Here is a 14,803-nt window from a genome sequence, read left to right as displayed (position 1 = left end):
ATAAGCATCTTGATGGCCCAAGCCCATTCCACCTTACCTCACCCTTCATGTTTCAGCGTCCGCATTAATGAGAGGCGTCAGCGAGGAATGGAAGACAATAAGAAATTGGCTTATCTTGTTGATATTAAAACTATTGCTATAGGTGAGTAAGACTCTCTCATAATTCTGATAACAAAATATTTACAATACACTTCCATATCACAAGATTGCGTACAGTGGAGAATCCAGGTTTCTGAGAGGCACCAGGTAAATATGTGACCCTGCTCTTACAGAGGACATGTGAAATGTACAAATCCATGTCTGTGAGTTTGTATCTAGATATATAGATACAGATACACTGTTACATATATTGGCCTGTCCATATAATTATTCCTGTTCTTTAGGCATGTATCTTAGGGTTAGAAATTATAAATTTAGAGGGGAACCATTAGTGAATTTATGAATTTTCCTGTTTAGATTTCCTAGGATAATAGACAATTACAACTTGAAGGGGACTTATTTTCTGTAGACTTTGTCATTAGTAGCCAGTGATGACAAACTTTATTTGAATTTCACAAATGTTCACATAAATAAATCTTATTTTGTATATTAATAGTTAACTCTGTATCATGAAATTTTTTTTAATTTATTTATTTATGATAGTCACAGAGAGAGAGAGAGAGAGAGAGAGGCAGAGACACAGGCAGAGGGAGAAGCAGGCTCCATGCACCGGGAGCCCGATGTGGGATTCGATCCCGGGTCTCCAGGATCGGGCCCTGGGCCAAAGGCAGGCGCCAAACCGCTGCGCCACCCAGGGATCCCTCATGAAATGTTTTAAGCACAGAAAAATGCATATAGAATAGCATAGTATTTCCAAAGAAATATAGAGAATAACATATCCATATAGCATAGTTGGTAAGAACAAGGGTCTGGAGTCAAACCTCTCCACTTCTGTGTGATCTTAGGTAAGTTCCTTACCCTTTCTATATCTCAATTTCTTCAACCATAAAATGGGTATAAAAATAGTAACTACCTTTAAAAAAATAGTACCTATCTTATATGAAAAGCACTCAGATTAATATCTGGCACATAATAAGCAACAAATGTTAGCTATTAATAATATTATTATTACTTGCGTACCACACCCAGTTCTATCATGTCCTGACCTTTCATTATATTTACTTTGGATCTTTTAGCTCTTCTCTTATTGAGGGACATGTAAGTTGGTTTTTCACTGTTTCTACTATTTTGGTTCTCTAAGATTTACACCTAGGTGGAACTGCTGAATCATAGAAGAGGTACATCTGGGGATCCCTGGGTGGCGCAGCGGTTTGGCGCCTGCCTTTGGCCCAGGGCCCGATCCTGGAGACCCGGGATCGAATCCCACATCAGGCTCCTGGTGCATGGAGCCTGCTTCTCCCTCTGCCTGTGTCTCTGCCTCTCTCTCTCTCTCTCTGTGTGTGACTATCATAAATAAATAAAAATTTTAAAAAAAATTTAGAAGAGGTACATCTGCAATTTCACTAAATATTTCCAAATTGCTCTCCAAAGAGATTGTACCAATTTACATTCCCACCAACAGTTAGAGGTCCCAGTGTTCTGCATTCTCTCCAATACTTAAAATTGCCTGACTTCATAATTTGGCTCAATCTGACGTACATGAAATAATATCTCATTGTATTAATTTCTGTTGTTCATTTGTTCATTGGCCATTTGGATTTCTTCCGCGTATTGCCAGTTCTTATCCCGTGCCTATTTTTAAAATCAGGTTATCTCTTCCTTATTGACTTGAAGGATTTCTGTGTATGTGCGTATCTAGCCTTTGATGGTCATTTATATTGTGGATATTTTGTCTCAGCCTCTTTTAGTGTTCAGACATTTTTAATTTTAATGTAGTTCATTTAATCACTTTTTTAAAAAAGATTTTATTTATTTATTCATAGAGACACACAAAGAAAGAGAGGCAGAGACACAGGCAGAGGGAGAAGCAGGCTCCATGCAGGGAGCCTGACATGGGACTCGATCCCCGGTCTCCAGGACCACGCCCTGGACTGAAGGTGGCGCTAAACCCCTGAGCCACCCAGGCTGCCCATTTAATCACTTTTTAAGAAATAGTTTGTGATTTTTGAGGTCTTGTTTAGGAAGTTTCCTTGAGGCACCTGGCTGGCTCAAAGGAGCATGTGACTTTTGATCTCGGGGTCATGAGTTCAAGCCCCATGTTGAGTGTAGAGATTACTTAAAACTTTAAAAAAGAAAACGTTGGGCATGTATAACAAAGGCAGGACATTGCACCCTGGTAATGTATACAAGTAAGAGTAGTGAATGGGCTGTGTTCAGGAGACCCCCTGAAAGCATCCTAGCCAATGCTGAGTGGTCTAAGTGTGATCATTTCCTATATTGTCTACAAAATTCACACCAAACTAAAATACTCATCCTCAGCATGATCAACCTAACTTGAGTCAGAGGTTTCTCCTGTTTTGTCTGTGGGCCTTCACCACTGTTGACCTCTCAGTACTCTTACATCATAGGCACTCAAAGTGCAGGCAACTCCTTGTAGCAAAAATGTTCATGAAGGTCATCTCATCCATCAGCTTTCTCTCACTGGTGTGCTGGAATAGGGATAGGGCTCTTTCTTAATGTGCTCAATGCTGCCTTCCAGAGGATTTTGTGAGTAACAGAAGCCAGTTGCTCTGATCTGTTCTGATGGGCTATGAGACAACCCCAAGAATCCCAGAGAGGAATCTCATTTCTTGACACATCTAGACCTTTGGAGTTAACTACAGAGTTAAATTTTAGTAGAAATCTAGTATTGTAAGCACCTTAGCAAAATTATGTTTTATTGACTGTTTGCATTCCTCATAACTGTAGACTGATGCATCATTCTTAAATCCCAGCATACAATTGAAGGCTAGACTTTTGCAGGCTGCCTCATGTCCTATATATGATTTTGTGGAATCTGTCTTCTTAACCCCCGTCTCCTTTACTTCGTAGTGGATCTGATTGGTGGCTACAACATTGGCACCATCAGCCACGACAGCCGTGTGGATTGGCTGGAACTTAATGAAACTGGGCACAAGCTTCTCTTCAGGGACCGGAAACTTCGTGTAAGGAGGGTTACTAAGGCCTTAGCCATTGAGTAGTCAGTCCATAGAGGATGTGGTAGTACCTGCTATCAGGGATTGTAGGGGGCAGGATGGGACATAATTTTTTGGTGCTGTGCCATTAACATAGCAAAAGGCACAGAAGAATCAACATTGGGCTGACATCATAGCCCATCCTATATTACCCTTAAGGAGATGGCACCAAAGTCCAGAGGGGAATTTGGTAGCTGGTTTCTCTCTTACTTCACAAATCTTTGCCCTCGTGAAACTGCATCACCTCCACATGCCTAGCTGACCTTTACCCACACTCGTTCCAGTGTCCTTCAGCTACACTTATCTGACAGAATTAAAGCTGGCTTGAGGAAAGTCCCTCATGAGCCCTTTATTGACTCTAATCTCAATGAAGTACACCAAAGAGCTCAGCCTCAAGGGCAGAGAGACTGTCTGGTGATTATTCATTTCATTTTCATTGTGCTGTGAAAGCCACATCACAAGTTTCCAGACCATTTAATTTGCCTGGTGACCTTACTTTTGTAATCCAATCTGGCAACCCTGACCCAGAGTTACTCTAAGAATGAAAGTCTGTCCTTCCCCTAACTTAAATTTCTGGGTGTAGATCTTTGCTTACTCGGTTATCTCTTATTGGCCAGTGTCAGCATATACCAAGTCAACATAAACTTCAAGTGTTGCAGGTTATTAAGCTTTGAAATTCAACATCTAAAAAAAAAATGAAATTCAGCATTTACTTGACTGGTGGGTTAGTTCACCACATTTCACCATTAAAGAAATGGTCAAGATCAGAAAACATTCTATATCCCCTTCTAATTGTATTACCTCTTCCTTCTTTAGTTACATCTATACGATATCGAAAGCTGCACTAAGACAATGATCCTCAACTTCTGCTCCTACGTGCAATGGATCCCAGGAAGTGATGTGCTGGTAGCTCAGAACCGAAACAGCTTGTGTGTTTGGTACAACATTGAGGCACCTGAGAGGGTCACCATGTCCTCTATTAGGGTATGTTGACACCAGAGCACCTTAGACATAGTGTCAGATTGATTGATTAGGACCCTGAGGAAGCTCCCAAGGTTATTTGGTTTTCTCTGGACCACCACACATAATCTCTGTAATAGAGTTGGCAAGTAAAGCTTATATTCTTCCCCACAGTGGCCTGGGTTCCAGAACCATCCTTCTTCAGATTTCTGACATTAAGTCCTTGTAATATCCCTATTACAGTGGCCCTAGGAATTCACCAGGTTCATAATGAGTTTTTTTAAGCTGGAAGAGCCTCCATGGGAAGGGCAGTTCTGTGTCTGTTCCTGTGTGCTGCTTCTCTGTTGTACGCCATTCAGAGTTCGTTCTTAATCAGCCTGAAGGGCAGCCCCGGTGGCGCAGCGGTTTGGCGCCGCCTGCAGCCCAGGGTGTGATCCTGGTGACAGGGGATCGAGTCCCGCGTCGGGCTCCCTGCATGGAGCCTGCTTCTCCCTCTGCCTGTGTCTCTGCCTCTCTCTCTCTCTCTCTGGGTCTCTATGAATAAATAAATAAAATCTTTAAAAAAAAAATCAGCCTGAAGGTCAGACACTCTGTCTATCCCGCCAGCATCACTTACATTCCAGTGGTCTTCCAAAATCTGGGAAGAACTGTGAAAACAAGAGAAGCCCTTGTGCTAGGCTGGGATGACTGATATGGGTATATGTAGAGCACTTGAGAGGTTTTTTTTGGTCCTTTTTCTATATCTCTTTTTTTCCTCCTTTCTTGCCTCGTTTTAGACTAAGTTTGGGGCTTGGGGGTTGTTTTATCCTTTTTTAAACACCATTTTTCATCTTTTTGCTTTGGTAGTTTTACATTTTATTCCTACAGTGGTTACCCTCAGAAGTTTACCATATACTTAAATTCATAGTCTCAAGTTACTTAGCATCTAACTTCCCGGCAAATGATACAAGGACCTTAACTTTGATCACCTCCCCTTTGCCATTTTGTTTAAGATTTCATTTATTCATGAGAAAGAGAGAGAGAGGCAGAGACATAGGCAGAGGGAGAAGGCTGCTGGCAGGGAGCCCGATGTGGGACTCGATCCCCAGACCAAAGGCAGACACTCAACGCTGGAGCCATCCAGAGGTCCCTGTTCAGTATTTTGTTATCCACAAAGTTAGATATTATTCTCTTACGCAGCCAGAACTTGTTTACTTTTACCATCATAGTACCAGTTTCTCTGTTCACTTTTTCTTTTGCATTGATCTTCCCTCTGGAGTTATTTTTCTTCTCCTTGAGAGAAAGTGTTTTAAAGACAAATGCTCAGTTTCTGAAAATTCCTGAAATGGAATTATCTGAAAATGTTTTTATTTGGCCTGTTCTTGAAAGATACTTGGACTCCCTTCTCAATTCCAGATTGGCAGTTTTTCTTAGCCTTTCACAAATACTGTCCCACTGACTGACTTCCTTTGTTCTGAGAAGCTTATTAATAGCCCTTTCTGTCCTTTCTTTCTTGCGGCTTTTAAAGTCTTTTTCTTCAGCACTCTGAAACTTCACTATAATACATCTGCATGTAAATGTCCTTTTACTCATCATGCTCCATGTATATGCGTGTAAGGGAGCACATTTACGAGGAACCCAGTTGTTCCTCAGCCATGAGCTCTTCAAATGTTGCTTCTTCTCTTGCACTCTCCAGTCTCCCCCTCAGAACTCTAATTAGGCATGTGTTCCATTTCTTGTTCTGTCTTTGTGCTTCTATAACCTCTCTTATTCTTCCTTTCTCTTTTTCACTCCATGCTACATTCTGGGTAATTTCTTGCAGGTCAAGGATTTGCTTTCACCATCATCTCATCTGCTATTGAAACCATTTACTGAGGTTTTTTTTTTTTACTTCAAATATTGAATTTTTCATATGGTTTTATTTGGTTCTTTCTCCAGTCTGCCTGGTCATTTTTCCTAGTATGTGCTGCTGAAGCAAGTACAGCCTGGCCACTTTTGATAGTCTCTTGTCTCTAGCTTAATTTTTCATTCCATCTTTTAGGTTTTTAAACATTTTACACTTATACTCCATAATTTTTTCCATAACTCATTTTTAATACTGGAAATCCTTGCAGGCCCAAAAGTGCTGTAGTTATTGTTTACTCTTTTATGGTGGTTCACTTATATTTTATTTTGGTACTATTTTTTTTATTGGGAGCTCATGTTACATTGAATATAATCTGTTAGAATCTCAAGGGCCTAACACAGACATATTTTCCTCCAGAGATGATCAGTGTTTGCTTCTGTAGGAATCAGGCATATTAATGACTTTTCTTCCCTTTCCTGAAGAAAGGATCCCAGATTTCATGACTGATGGATTCTCAGATTCATCCTGCTGGAGGATCCCTGGTTTATTCTTCTGCTACTGTGTTTGCCATCAGGGCAATTGTACCCTTTCCACTTGTTCTGTTTTTCCCTGCTCAGGTTTTAGCTAGCTTGCTTGCTTACCTGCTTGCCTTCCTTCCTTCCTTCCTTTTCTCTCCTTTCTTCTTTTTCTTCACTTCCTTTCCTTCCCCTCCCTCCCTCCTCCTCTCCCTCTTTCCCTCCCTTCCTTCCAGTAGGAGACAGGGTAAGAAACATGCCTAGTGATTTTTTTATTTTATTTAAATTCAATTAATTAACATATAATGTATTATTGGTTTCAGAGGTGGAGGTCAGTGATTCGCCAGTCTTATATAACACCCAGTGCTCATTACATCACACACTTTCCTTAATGTCCATCACTCAGTTACCCTGTCCCCCCCAACCCCCTCCCCTCCAACCACCCTCAGTTTGTTTCCTATGATTAAGAGTCTCATGGTTTATCTCCCTCAGTGATTTCATCTTGTTTTATTTTTTCCTCTCTTCCCCTCTGATCATCTGTTTTGTTTCTTAAATTCCACATATGAATGAGATCATATGATAATTATCTTTCTGTGATTGACTTATTTCACTCAGCATAATATCCTCTAGATCCATCCACGTCATTGCAAATGACTAGATTTCATTTTTTTTTTTTGATGGCTGAGTAGTGCTAGTCCATTGTGTATATCTATATACCACATTTTTATCCATTCACCTGTTGATGGACATCTGGACTCTTTCCATAGTTCAGCTATTGTGGACATTTTTGCTCTAAACATTGGGGTGCAGCTGCTCCTTTGGATCACTATATTTGTATCTTTGGGTAAATACCTAGTGGTGCAATCACTGGGTCACAGGGTAGCTCTATTTTTAACTTTTTGAGGAACATCCATACTGTTTTCCAGAGTGGCTGCACCAGCTTGCATTCCCGCCAGCAGTGTAAGAGGGTTCCCCTTTATCCACATGCCTAGTGATTTCTTCAGATGAATTCAGCAACAAATGCATTAAATAGTATGTCCCAGGTTGAAGTTGTATTTCAACCGAGGACTCAAGCTGGAAGCAGAAGTGGATGCACACTTTGTCAGTTTACCTCCAGGCATTAGTGTGGGCACAGCTGAGTGTAGTTTAACCTGAAGGTATTAGCATAGATAAGGAATTCTTACCTGCTTGAGAGAAACTAAATGTTAGGCAAAGGCCACTGTAATTCCCCGCAGTCTGTGAGCACTAGGGTTTAGATAAGGGTGGGTCCATTCTGTGATGGCATCTGTGGAAACACTAACCTGGAATTTGGGTGGGGTGGGGGAATTGAAATTTTACAGGGCGATGTCATAAGTCTGGAACGGGGTGGGGGGAAGACCGAGGTGATGGTGACCGAAGGTGTGACTACAGTTGCCTACACGCTGGATGAAGGCCTTATTGAGTTTGGAACAGCCATCGATGATGGCAACTACACCCGGTGAGAGGCTGGGCTAATAACCCACGGGGTGTGGGAGAGTCTGGTTCTGAGGAGGGAGGACCTGGGATGGGCCAGAAAACTGGCCATGTTGCCCCTTGCCCCATCACCAGTTTTCCTCCTTGTCTTGCTGACGCTGGACTGTTGCTTTCTTTTCTTCTCTCTTCAGGGCAACAGCCTTCTTGGAGACTCTGGAAATGACCCCTGAAACAGAGGCAATGTGGAAAACCTTGAGCAAACTGGCGCTAGAGGCAAGGCAGCTCCACATTGCCGAGAGGTGCGGTAGACCAGAACCGAGGTGCTGGGCAGCTAGGAAGGATAGCCAGGAGGTATTGTGCCAGTAGGCCGCTCCTCCCAGTGCCTAGGCACAGCTTCCTTTCCATGCCAACAACAATCTTAGAACCCTTTCATGTAGTTATTCCAAACATTCTTCCATCCTAGGTTATAGGAGCATGTCTTTTCTTGTTTTTGCTTCCCTTTCTTATAAGTAGGTGCCCTTTCAGAGTTTTAACATCCATACCCTCCACTCCACAGTTGATGTGTATTTCCGAATGTGGTATAGGACTGTAGTTAGTAGGACAAACTTGGGACTCTAGACTCTGAGTTATCTTGGCTCTGTCTATCAGCTTGTATAACCTTAGGCTAAGTGAACCAACCTTTCCAAGCCTTGGTTTCTCAATTTTCTCTCTGTAAAATGAGGGTATTAATACAGTTTACCTCCTAGGGCAGTAAAGAAAGTGTGGTGGCAGTGAAGAAAGTGAGAAAATCTGTGCAAAGAGTGCAGATTCTAAGTGCTCAGTAAACGTCAATTGCTGCTATTTTTGTCCAGGAGTCCTCTTGGACCCCTTCTTTCCCATACCCCCACAGCTAGACTACCAGCTTCTCCTCAGCCCTGACCAGCGTCTTTAGAACATTTCCTGAAGCTTTTACTGTCCAGCTCTACTATCTCCACCCTAGAATAGACCACACCTCAACTACCTGCAGTGTCACAAAAGTCTCTTAGTCTCACATACCATCTGTTCATCGCATAATAGCTGAGATCATTTTTTAAACCATAAATTAGATATTGTCTTTTTTTATTTTCTCAGAACTTGCCAGTAGCTTACTGTTCTACTTAGTATAAGATCCATACATATTCTTTGCCGTATGCTAAGGCCCTACAGTATTGGGCCTCTGCCTCCTTCTTATACCAGGTACCTCCTTGCCCATTCGTCTCCAGCCACCCTGGCATCCTTTGGGCCCTTTGAGCATATCACACTCACTCCTTCCATGGCACCTATACATGTACTATTCCCTCTGCCTGTAATAATTTTTCCCCATCTTGCCATGACTGACGTTTTCTTGTGTTTAGATCTCAGCCCCTCAGATAGGCCTTCCCTGATTACCAGCTCGACTGTTTATATGTAATTTCACACTATTTTATTTCACTCCTCATTCTCTGAAATATCTTTATTTGTTTACTAATTATTTGTTTCCACTAGAAAGTAAGTTCTGTGAGAGCAAGGCCCTCATCTGTCTCATCCCCTTGTGTTGCCAGTGGCAAAAACAGTGCCTGGCACGTAATCAGTGCTCAGTGTGTATCTGCTAAGCCAGTGAATTCATGATGATCCTATAGTAATACTGCTGTTACTATGGTTGCCTCCATACTATAGGTGCTTTTCTGCTTTGGGCCATGTAGCAAAAGCTCGATTCCTGCACGAGACCAATGAGATTGCAGATCAAGTGTCTCGGGAATATGCAAGTATTATCCTCCTGAATTATTCAGTCTCTCAAGCTGAGATTTCTCTTCATGATCAGCCCCATGATCTCTGGCTTTCCAGCCATGGCTTGTTTGCTCTATTCTTCCTACCCCACCTCCACCCTCAAGTCAAACCACTCTGGAATTACTTGCCAGATCTCATCCTCTAAGCCCATGAAGTTTTTCAGCTTTCCAATCTCTTAGCTTCCTTGTCTTTTGTCGCTTTCCTGTTTAAGCTCACACAGACAGAATGGCTCTGGCAGCACCAACAGAATAACAGAACCTTCTTCCTCCCCACAGGGTGGAGAAGGAACAGACTTTTACCAGGTCCGAGCACGCCTAGCCATGCTAGAGAAGAACTACAAGCTGGCTGAAATGATCTTCTTGGAACAGGTAATGGGAGCAGAGGAACCAGATTGAAGAGGGGAGTGGGGTTGGTGGGGAAGGGAAGCAAGGCAAACAGAGAAGAGGAAAGAGGACTGGGGAGAGCTTTTAGAAAGGTTTGTGCAGCTAATTTCACTCCTCACTTCCCCTCTGCATTAGTCCTTACAGTTATGTTTCTTTCATAAACTGTCTGCTGTCTCCCCCTGTACTCCAGAGCCTGTCCTGGCAGTTCTTGTGCACACAGGCAGATCCAGGTTTGTGGGGCCTGAAATGAAAGCTTACACAATTTGAGGAGCCCTCTTTAAGAAAAACCTGCCTTGGGATCCCTGGGTGGCGCAGTGGTTTGGTGCCTGCCTTTGGCCCAGGGCGTGATCCTGGAGACCCAGGATCGAATCCCACATCGGGCTCCCGGTGCATGGAGCCTGCTTCTCCCTCTGCCTGTGTCTCTGCCTCTCTCTCTCTGTGTGACTATCATAAATGGATAAAAAATTTAAAAAAAAAAAAAAAAAAAGAAAAACCTGCCTTGGAAGGGGCCTATGCAAATAAGATGCCCTGAGGCTTAAGCTGCTTTTACCTTCATAATAAATGGACCAATGCTTGTACATAAGTAAAGGATGAGGTTTTCAGTCCACACAGGCTGGCATCGTAGCCAGACTGAGAACAGCCTGCTGATTTCTGGTCCTCATATGTCTTCCTGGTGTCCCTCTTTCCTCTGCCCGGATCCTCCCCAGAATGCCATCGAGGAGGCCATGGACATGTACCAGGAGCTACACCGTTGGGATGAGTGTATCGCAGTGGCTCAGGCCAAGGTATGACCAATTCTGTCTTCTCCACAGTGCTCACAACTCAGTTCCACCAATATCATAGACCTTCTCTAATCAAGGATGCTATAGGAACTGGAACAGAGTTGGAGCTGGGAGTTAGGATGGTGGTGACCGGGAGGATTTCCATTGTTACAGTGGGATTGGAGAAGTTTAGGAAGCAGCAGGGCAGGAAGGAGGGATGTGACTCCTCTTGCCTCTCTTGCACATCTAGGGGCACCCGGCCCTGGAGAAGCTGCGCCGGGGTTACTATCAGTGGCTGATGGACACCCAGCAAGAGGAGCGAGCAGGTGAACTACAGGAGAGCCAAGGGGATGGACTAGCAGCCATCAGCCTCTACCTCAAAGCAGGGCTCCCTGCCAAAGCTGCTCGACTGGTGCTGGCCCGGGAGGAACTGCTAGCCAACACAGAGCTGGTGGAACACATCACTGCAGCCCTTGTCAAGGGGGAGCTGTATGAAAGGGTGTGACTGGCTTCCCATTCCTGTCCTCATCTCCAGAGCTCAGGGCCCCTCCTATCCAGAGGAGGCCTGGAATGCAGCACCTCCCCATGACTGGTGGCTCAGTCTCCCCCCTAGGGGCTGATACTTGATTCTTTGTGTAGTAGGGCTATTGTTGTAGTCATGTGGTGTGTGTTAACAGGCCGGTGATCTCTTCGAGAAGATTCGAAATCCACAGCGGGCCCTGGAGTGCTACTGTAAAGGCAACGCATTCATGAAAGGTACTACCACGCACAGCCCAGCCTTCACTGTTAGAGTCTTACCCAGATAGTCCCCAGCACCTGTTTTGTGCATCTGTTCAGTCCGATCGGCTGTTCTCCATTCCTCCCCTTCTCACTTATTTTCCACACCCCATTTCCCTGTCTTACTTTTCCTGAGTCCCATCCCTGGAAGTCTTAGCTGAGTGCTCTCTCTGTCTCTGGCAGCAGTGGAGTTGGCTCGATTGGCATTCCCAGTGGAAGTAGTGAGACTGGAAGAGGCATGGGGGGATCATTTGGTGCAGCAGAAGCAGCTGGATGCAGCCATTAATCACTACATTGAAGCCAGGTAGAGGGGCGCAAAGGAGCTTGGGCATGAGGTCTAAGGTGATGGGACAAGTGAGGGCGCCAGCGCTGGAAGAGAGATGGCAAAATATAGGTTGGAGTATGCTTGCGGTTTCTCCCTACCTTCTCTTTCCTTATACGTATGGATGCCTTTCCCAACTCTGCCAGGTGCTCCATTAAGGCAATTGAGGCTGCCCTGGGTGCCCGCCAGTGGAAGAAGGCAATTTATATATTAGATCTCCAGGACCAGAACACTGCGTCCAAATACTATCCCCGTGTGGCCCAACACTATGCGTCTCTGCAGGAGTATGAGGTGAGGAGAATCCCTTTTTTGGAGCTGGGGGCAATACAGTACAGGGTAACAAGGAGAGAACCCAGAACAGGAAGTGGGGGCCACCTCACCAAATCCTTCTTTCTGGGTCCCAGAAGTACCAGCCACCCAGAGTGAGGAAAAGGCAGTTGACTTCCCTTATTTCAGTCCAACATGACACAGACCCCTCTCCCAGATATAGAAAGCTAGTCACCAGCTCTCTGCCTATGCTAGCATGTGTGACTCTTCATGGTGGCTCCACCAGAGTTACAATGTACAGTTGCCTTGTGTTGTGGAAATGTGAGGTCCTTTTAAACTGCCGTTGTGTTGTTCTCATTCTGTTTTTGGCTGGTCTTTTTTTCAAAACAGTAGAAGGTATGAGACACCCATTGCTCTCTTTTCTTCTCGCTCATTGTGGAATAATGGTATCCACGGCTCTCCTCCATCCCAGCTGAGATTTCTTCTTTCCTCCTGCAGCTGCTTTGACTCTTGCTCTTGGCCTTTTTTGTTTTGTTTTGTTTTTTAATTTTTATTTTATTTTATTTTTTATTGGAGTTCAATTTGCCAACATTTAGCATAACACCCAGTGCTCATCCCGCCAAGTGCCCCCCTCAGTGCCCATCACCCAGTCACCCCAGCCCCCTGCCCACCTCCCCTTCCACTACCCCTTGTTCATTTCCCAGAGTTAGGTGTCTCTCATGTTTTGTCTCCCTTTCTGATATTTTCACTCATTTTCTCTCCTTTCCATTTATTCTCTTTCACTAATTTTTATATTCCCCAATGAGACCATATAATGTTTATCCTTTTCTGATTGACTTATTTCACTCAGCATAATACCCTCTAGGTCCATCCACCTCGAAGCAAATGGTGGGTATTTGTCGTTTCTAATGGCTGAGTAATATTCCAGTGTATACGTAGACCACATCTTCTTTGTTCATTTATCTTTTGATGGACACCGAGGCTCCTTCCACAGTTTGGCTCTTGTGGACATTGCTGCTATAAACATCGGGGTGCAGGTGTCCCGGTGTTTCACTGCATCTGTATCTTTGGGGTAAATCCCCAGCAGTGCAATTGCTGGGTCGTAGGGCAGGTCTATCTTTAACTCTTTGAGGAACCTCCACACAGTTTTCCGGAGTGGCTGCACCAGTTCACATTCCCACCAACAGTGCAAGAGGGTTCCCCTTTCTCCACATCGTCTCCAACATTTGTTGTTTCCTGTCTTGTTAATTTTCACCATTCTCACTGGTGCAAGGTGGTATCTCATTGTGGTTTTGATCTGTATTTCCCTGATGGCAGGTGATGCGGAGTATTTTCTCATGTGCTTGTTGGCCCTGTCTATGTCTTCCTCTGTGAAATTTATGTTCGTGTCTTTTGTCCATTTCATGATTGGATTGTTTGTTTCTTTGCTGTTGAGTTTCGTAAGTTCTTTGTAGATCTTGGATACTAGCCCTTTATCTGATAGGTCATTTGCAAATATCTCTTCCCATTCTGTAGGTTGTCTTTTAGTTTTGTTGACTGTTTCTTTTCTTTTTTTTTTTAATTTTTTTATTTATTTATGATAGTCACACCGAGAGAGAGAGAGAGGCAGAGACACAGGCAGATGGAGAAGCAGGCTCCATGCACCGGGAGCCCAACGCGGGATTCGATCCTGGGCCTCCAGGATCGCGCCCCAGGCCAAAGGCAGGCGCCAAACCGCTGCGCCGCCCAGGGATCCCATAGTTTTGTTGACTGTTTCTTTTGCTGTGCAGAAGCTTTTTATCTTGATGAAGTCCCAATAATTCATTTTTGCTTTTGTTTCTCTTGCCTTCGTGGATGTATCTTGCAAGAAGTTGCTGTGGCCAAGTTCTTTTATATATATATATATATATAACTATTTTTATATATAACTATTTATATATATATATATAACTATTTTTTCTATTTATTTGAAGCACAGTAAAAAAAAATTGGTACACTTTGGAAATTCAGTGGCACAAGGTACACTGCCATAACTTGAGGGACATTATACAGTTAAAAAAAAAAGGGGGGGATCCCTGGGTGGCTCAGCGGTTTAGCGCCTGCCTTTGGACCAGGGCGCGATCCTGGAGTCCCGGGATCAAGTCCCGCGTTGGGCTCCCAGCATGGAGCCTGCTTCTCCCTCCTCCTGTGTCTCTGCCTCTCTCTCTCTCTCTCTCTCTCTCTCTCTCTCTCTCTCTGTCTATCATAAATAAATAAATAAATAAATAAATAAATAAATAAATAAATAAATAAATAAATAAATCTATCTTAAAAAAAAAAGGAAATAAAAAGGAAAAAAATTCCCCTGTTTGAAACACTGCATTACATAATTTTACCTGCCCAAACAGACCATTTACAAATATTAGGTCAATAAACTGCTAACATCCATAAAAAGGTAGCTTTCTTACTAAAATGCAAGAATTTAAAAGATTGGTATCTAAACAAGAAAAGACAAAAACAAACTGGAATGAAAACCTAGATATCACATCTAAAATCGGGGCTTTTTGTTTGGGCCTTCATACTCTTCTCTCCCTCTACCATATCCTGTTGGAGTTTCAGGCCCCATTCCTCTAGGACCCTGTCCACCCACAGGTCCTGCACTTCCCTGCTCAAAGCGCTCAGTAC

The 14,803-nt window shown here is 43.6% G+C and overlaps 1 protein-coding gene across 3 annotated transcripts in view; it reads left to right on the top strand.

Moving 5' to 3' along the window:
- IFT172 (intraflagellar transport 172) overlaps positions 1-14,803 on the top strand; it is a 37,172-nt gene that overhangs the window by 10,499 nt on the left and 11,870 nt on the right. For 2 of the 3 annotated variants that reach the window (XM_055327034.1, XM_055327032.1), the window contains exons 14-25: positions 57-142; positions 2,971-3,083; positions 3,930-4,097; positions 7,754-7,890; positions 8,057-8,164; positions 9,540-9,624; positions 9,926-10,018; positions 10,741-10,818; positions 11,045-11,293; positions 11,472-11,550; positions 11,755-11,875; positions 12,040-12,184. In XM_055327034.1, the coding sequence (XP_055183009.1) occupies positions 57-142; positions 2,971-3,083; positions 3,930-4,097; positions 7,754-7,890; positions 8,057-8,164; positions 9,540-9,624; positions 9,926-10,018; positions 10,741-10,818; positions 11,045-11,293; positions 11,472-11,550; positions 11,755-11,875; positions 12,040-12,184 (1,462 nt within the window). The remainder of the gene's footprint in view (positions 1-56; positions 143-2,970; positions 3,084-3,929; positions 4,098-7,753; positions 7,891-8,056; positions 8,165-9,539; positions 9,625-9,925; positions 10,019-10,740; positions 10,819-11,044; positions 11,294-11,471; positions 11,551-11,754; positions 11,876-12,039; positions 12,185-14,803) is intronic. The other variant, XM_055327033.1, reaches the window with a different exon arrangement.

The sequence above is a fragment of the Nyctereutes procyonoides genome, unplaced genomic scaffold, assembly GCF_905146905.1.
Source record: "Nyctereutes procyonoides isolate TBG_1078 unplaced genomic scaffold, NYPRO_anot_genome, whole genome shotgun sequence".
NCBI lineage: Eukaryota > Metazoa > Chordata > Mammalia > Carnivora > Canidae > Nyctereutes > Nyctereutes procyonoides.
Note: the sequence above shows the minus strand (reverse complement) of the source record. Positions and strands in the feature narration are given on the sequence as shown.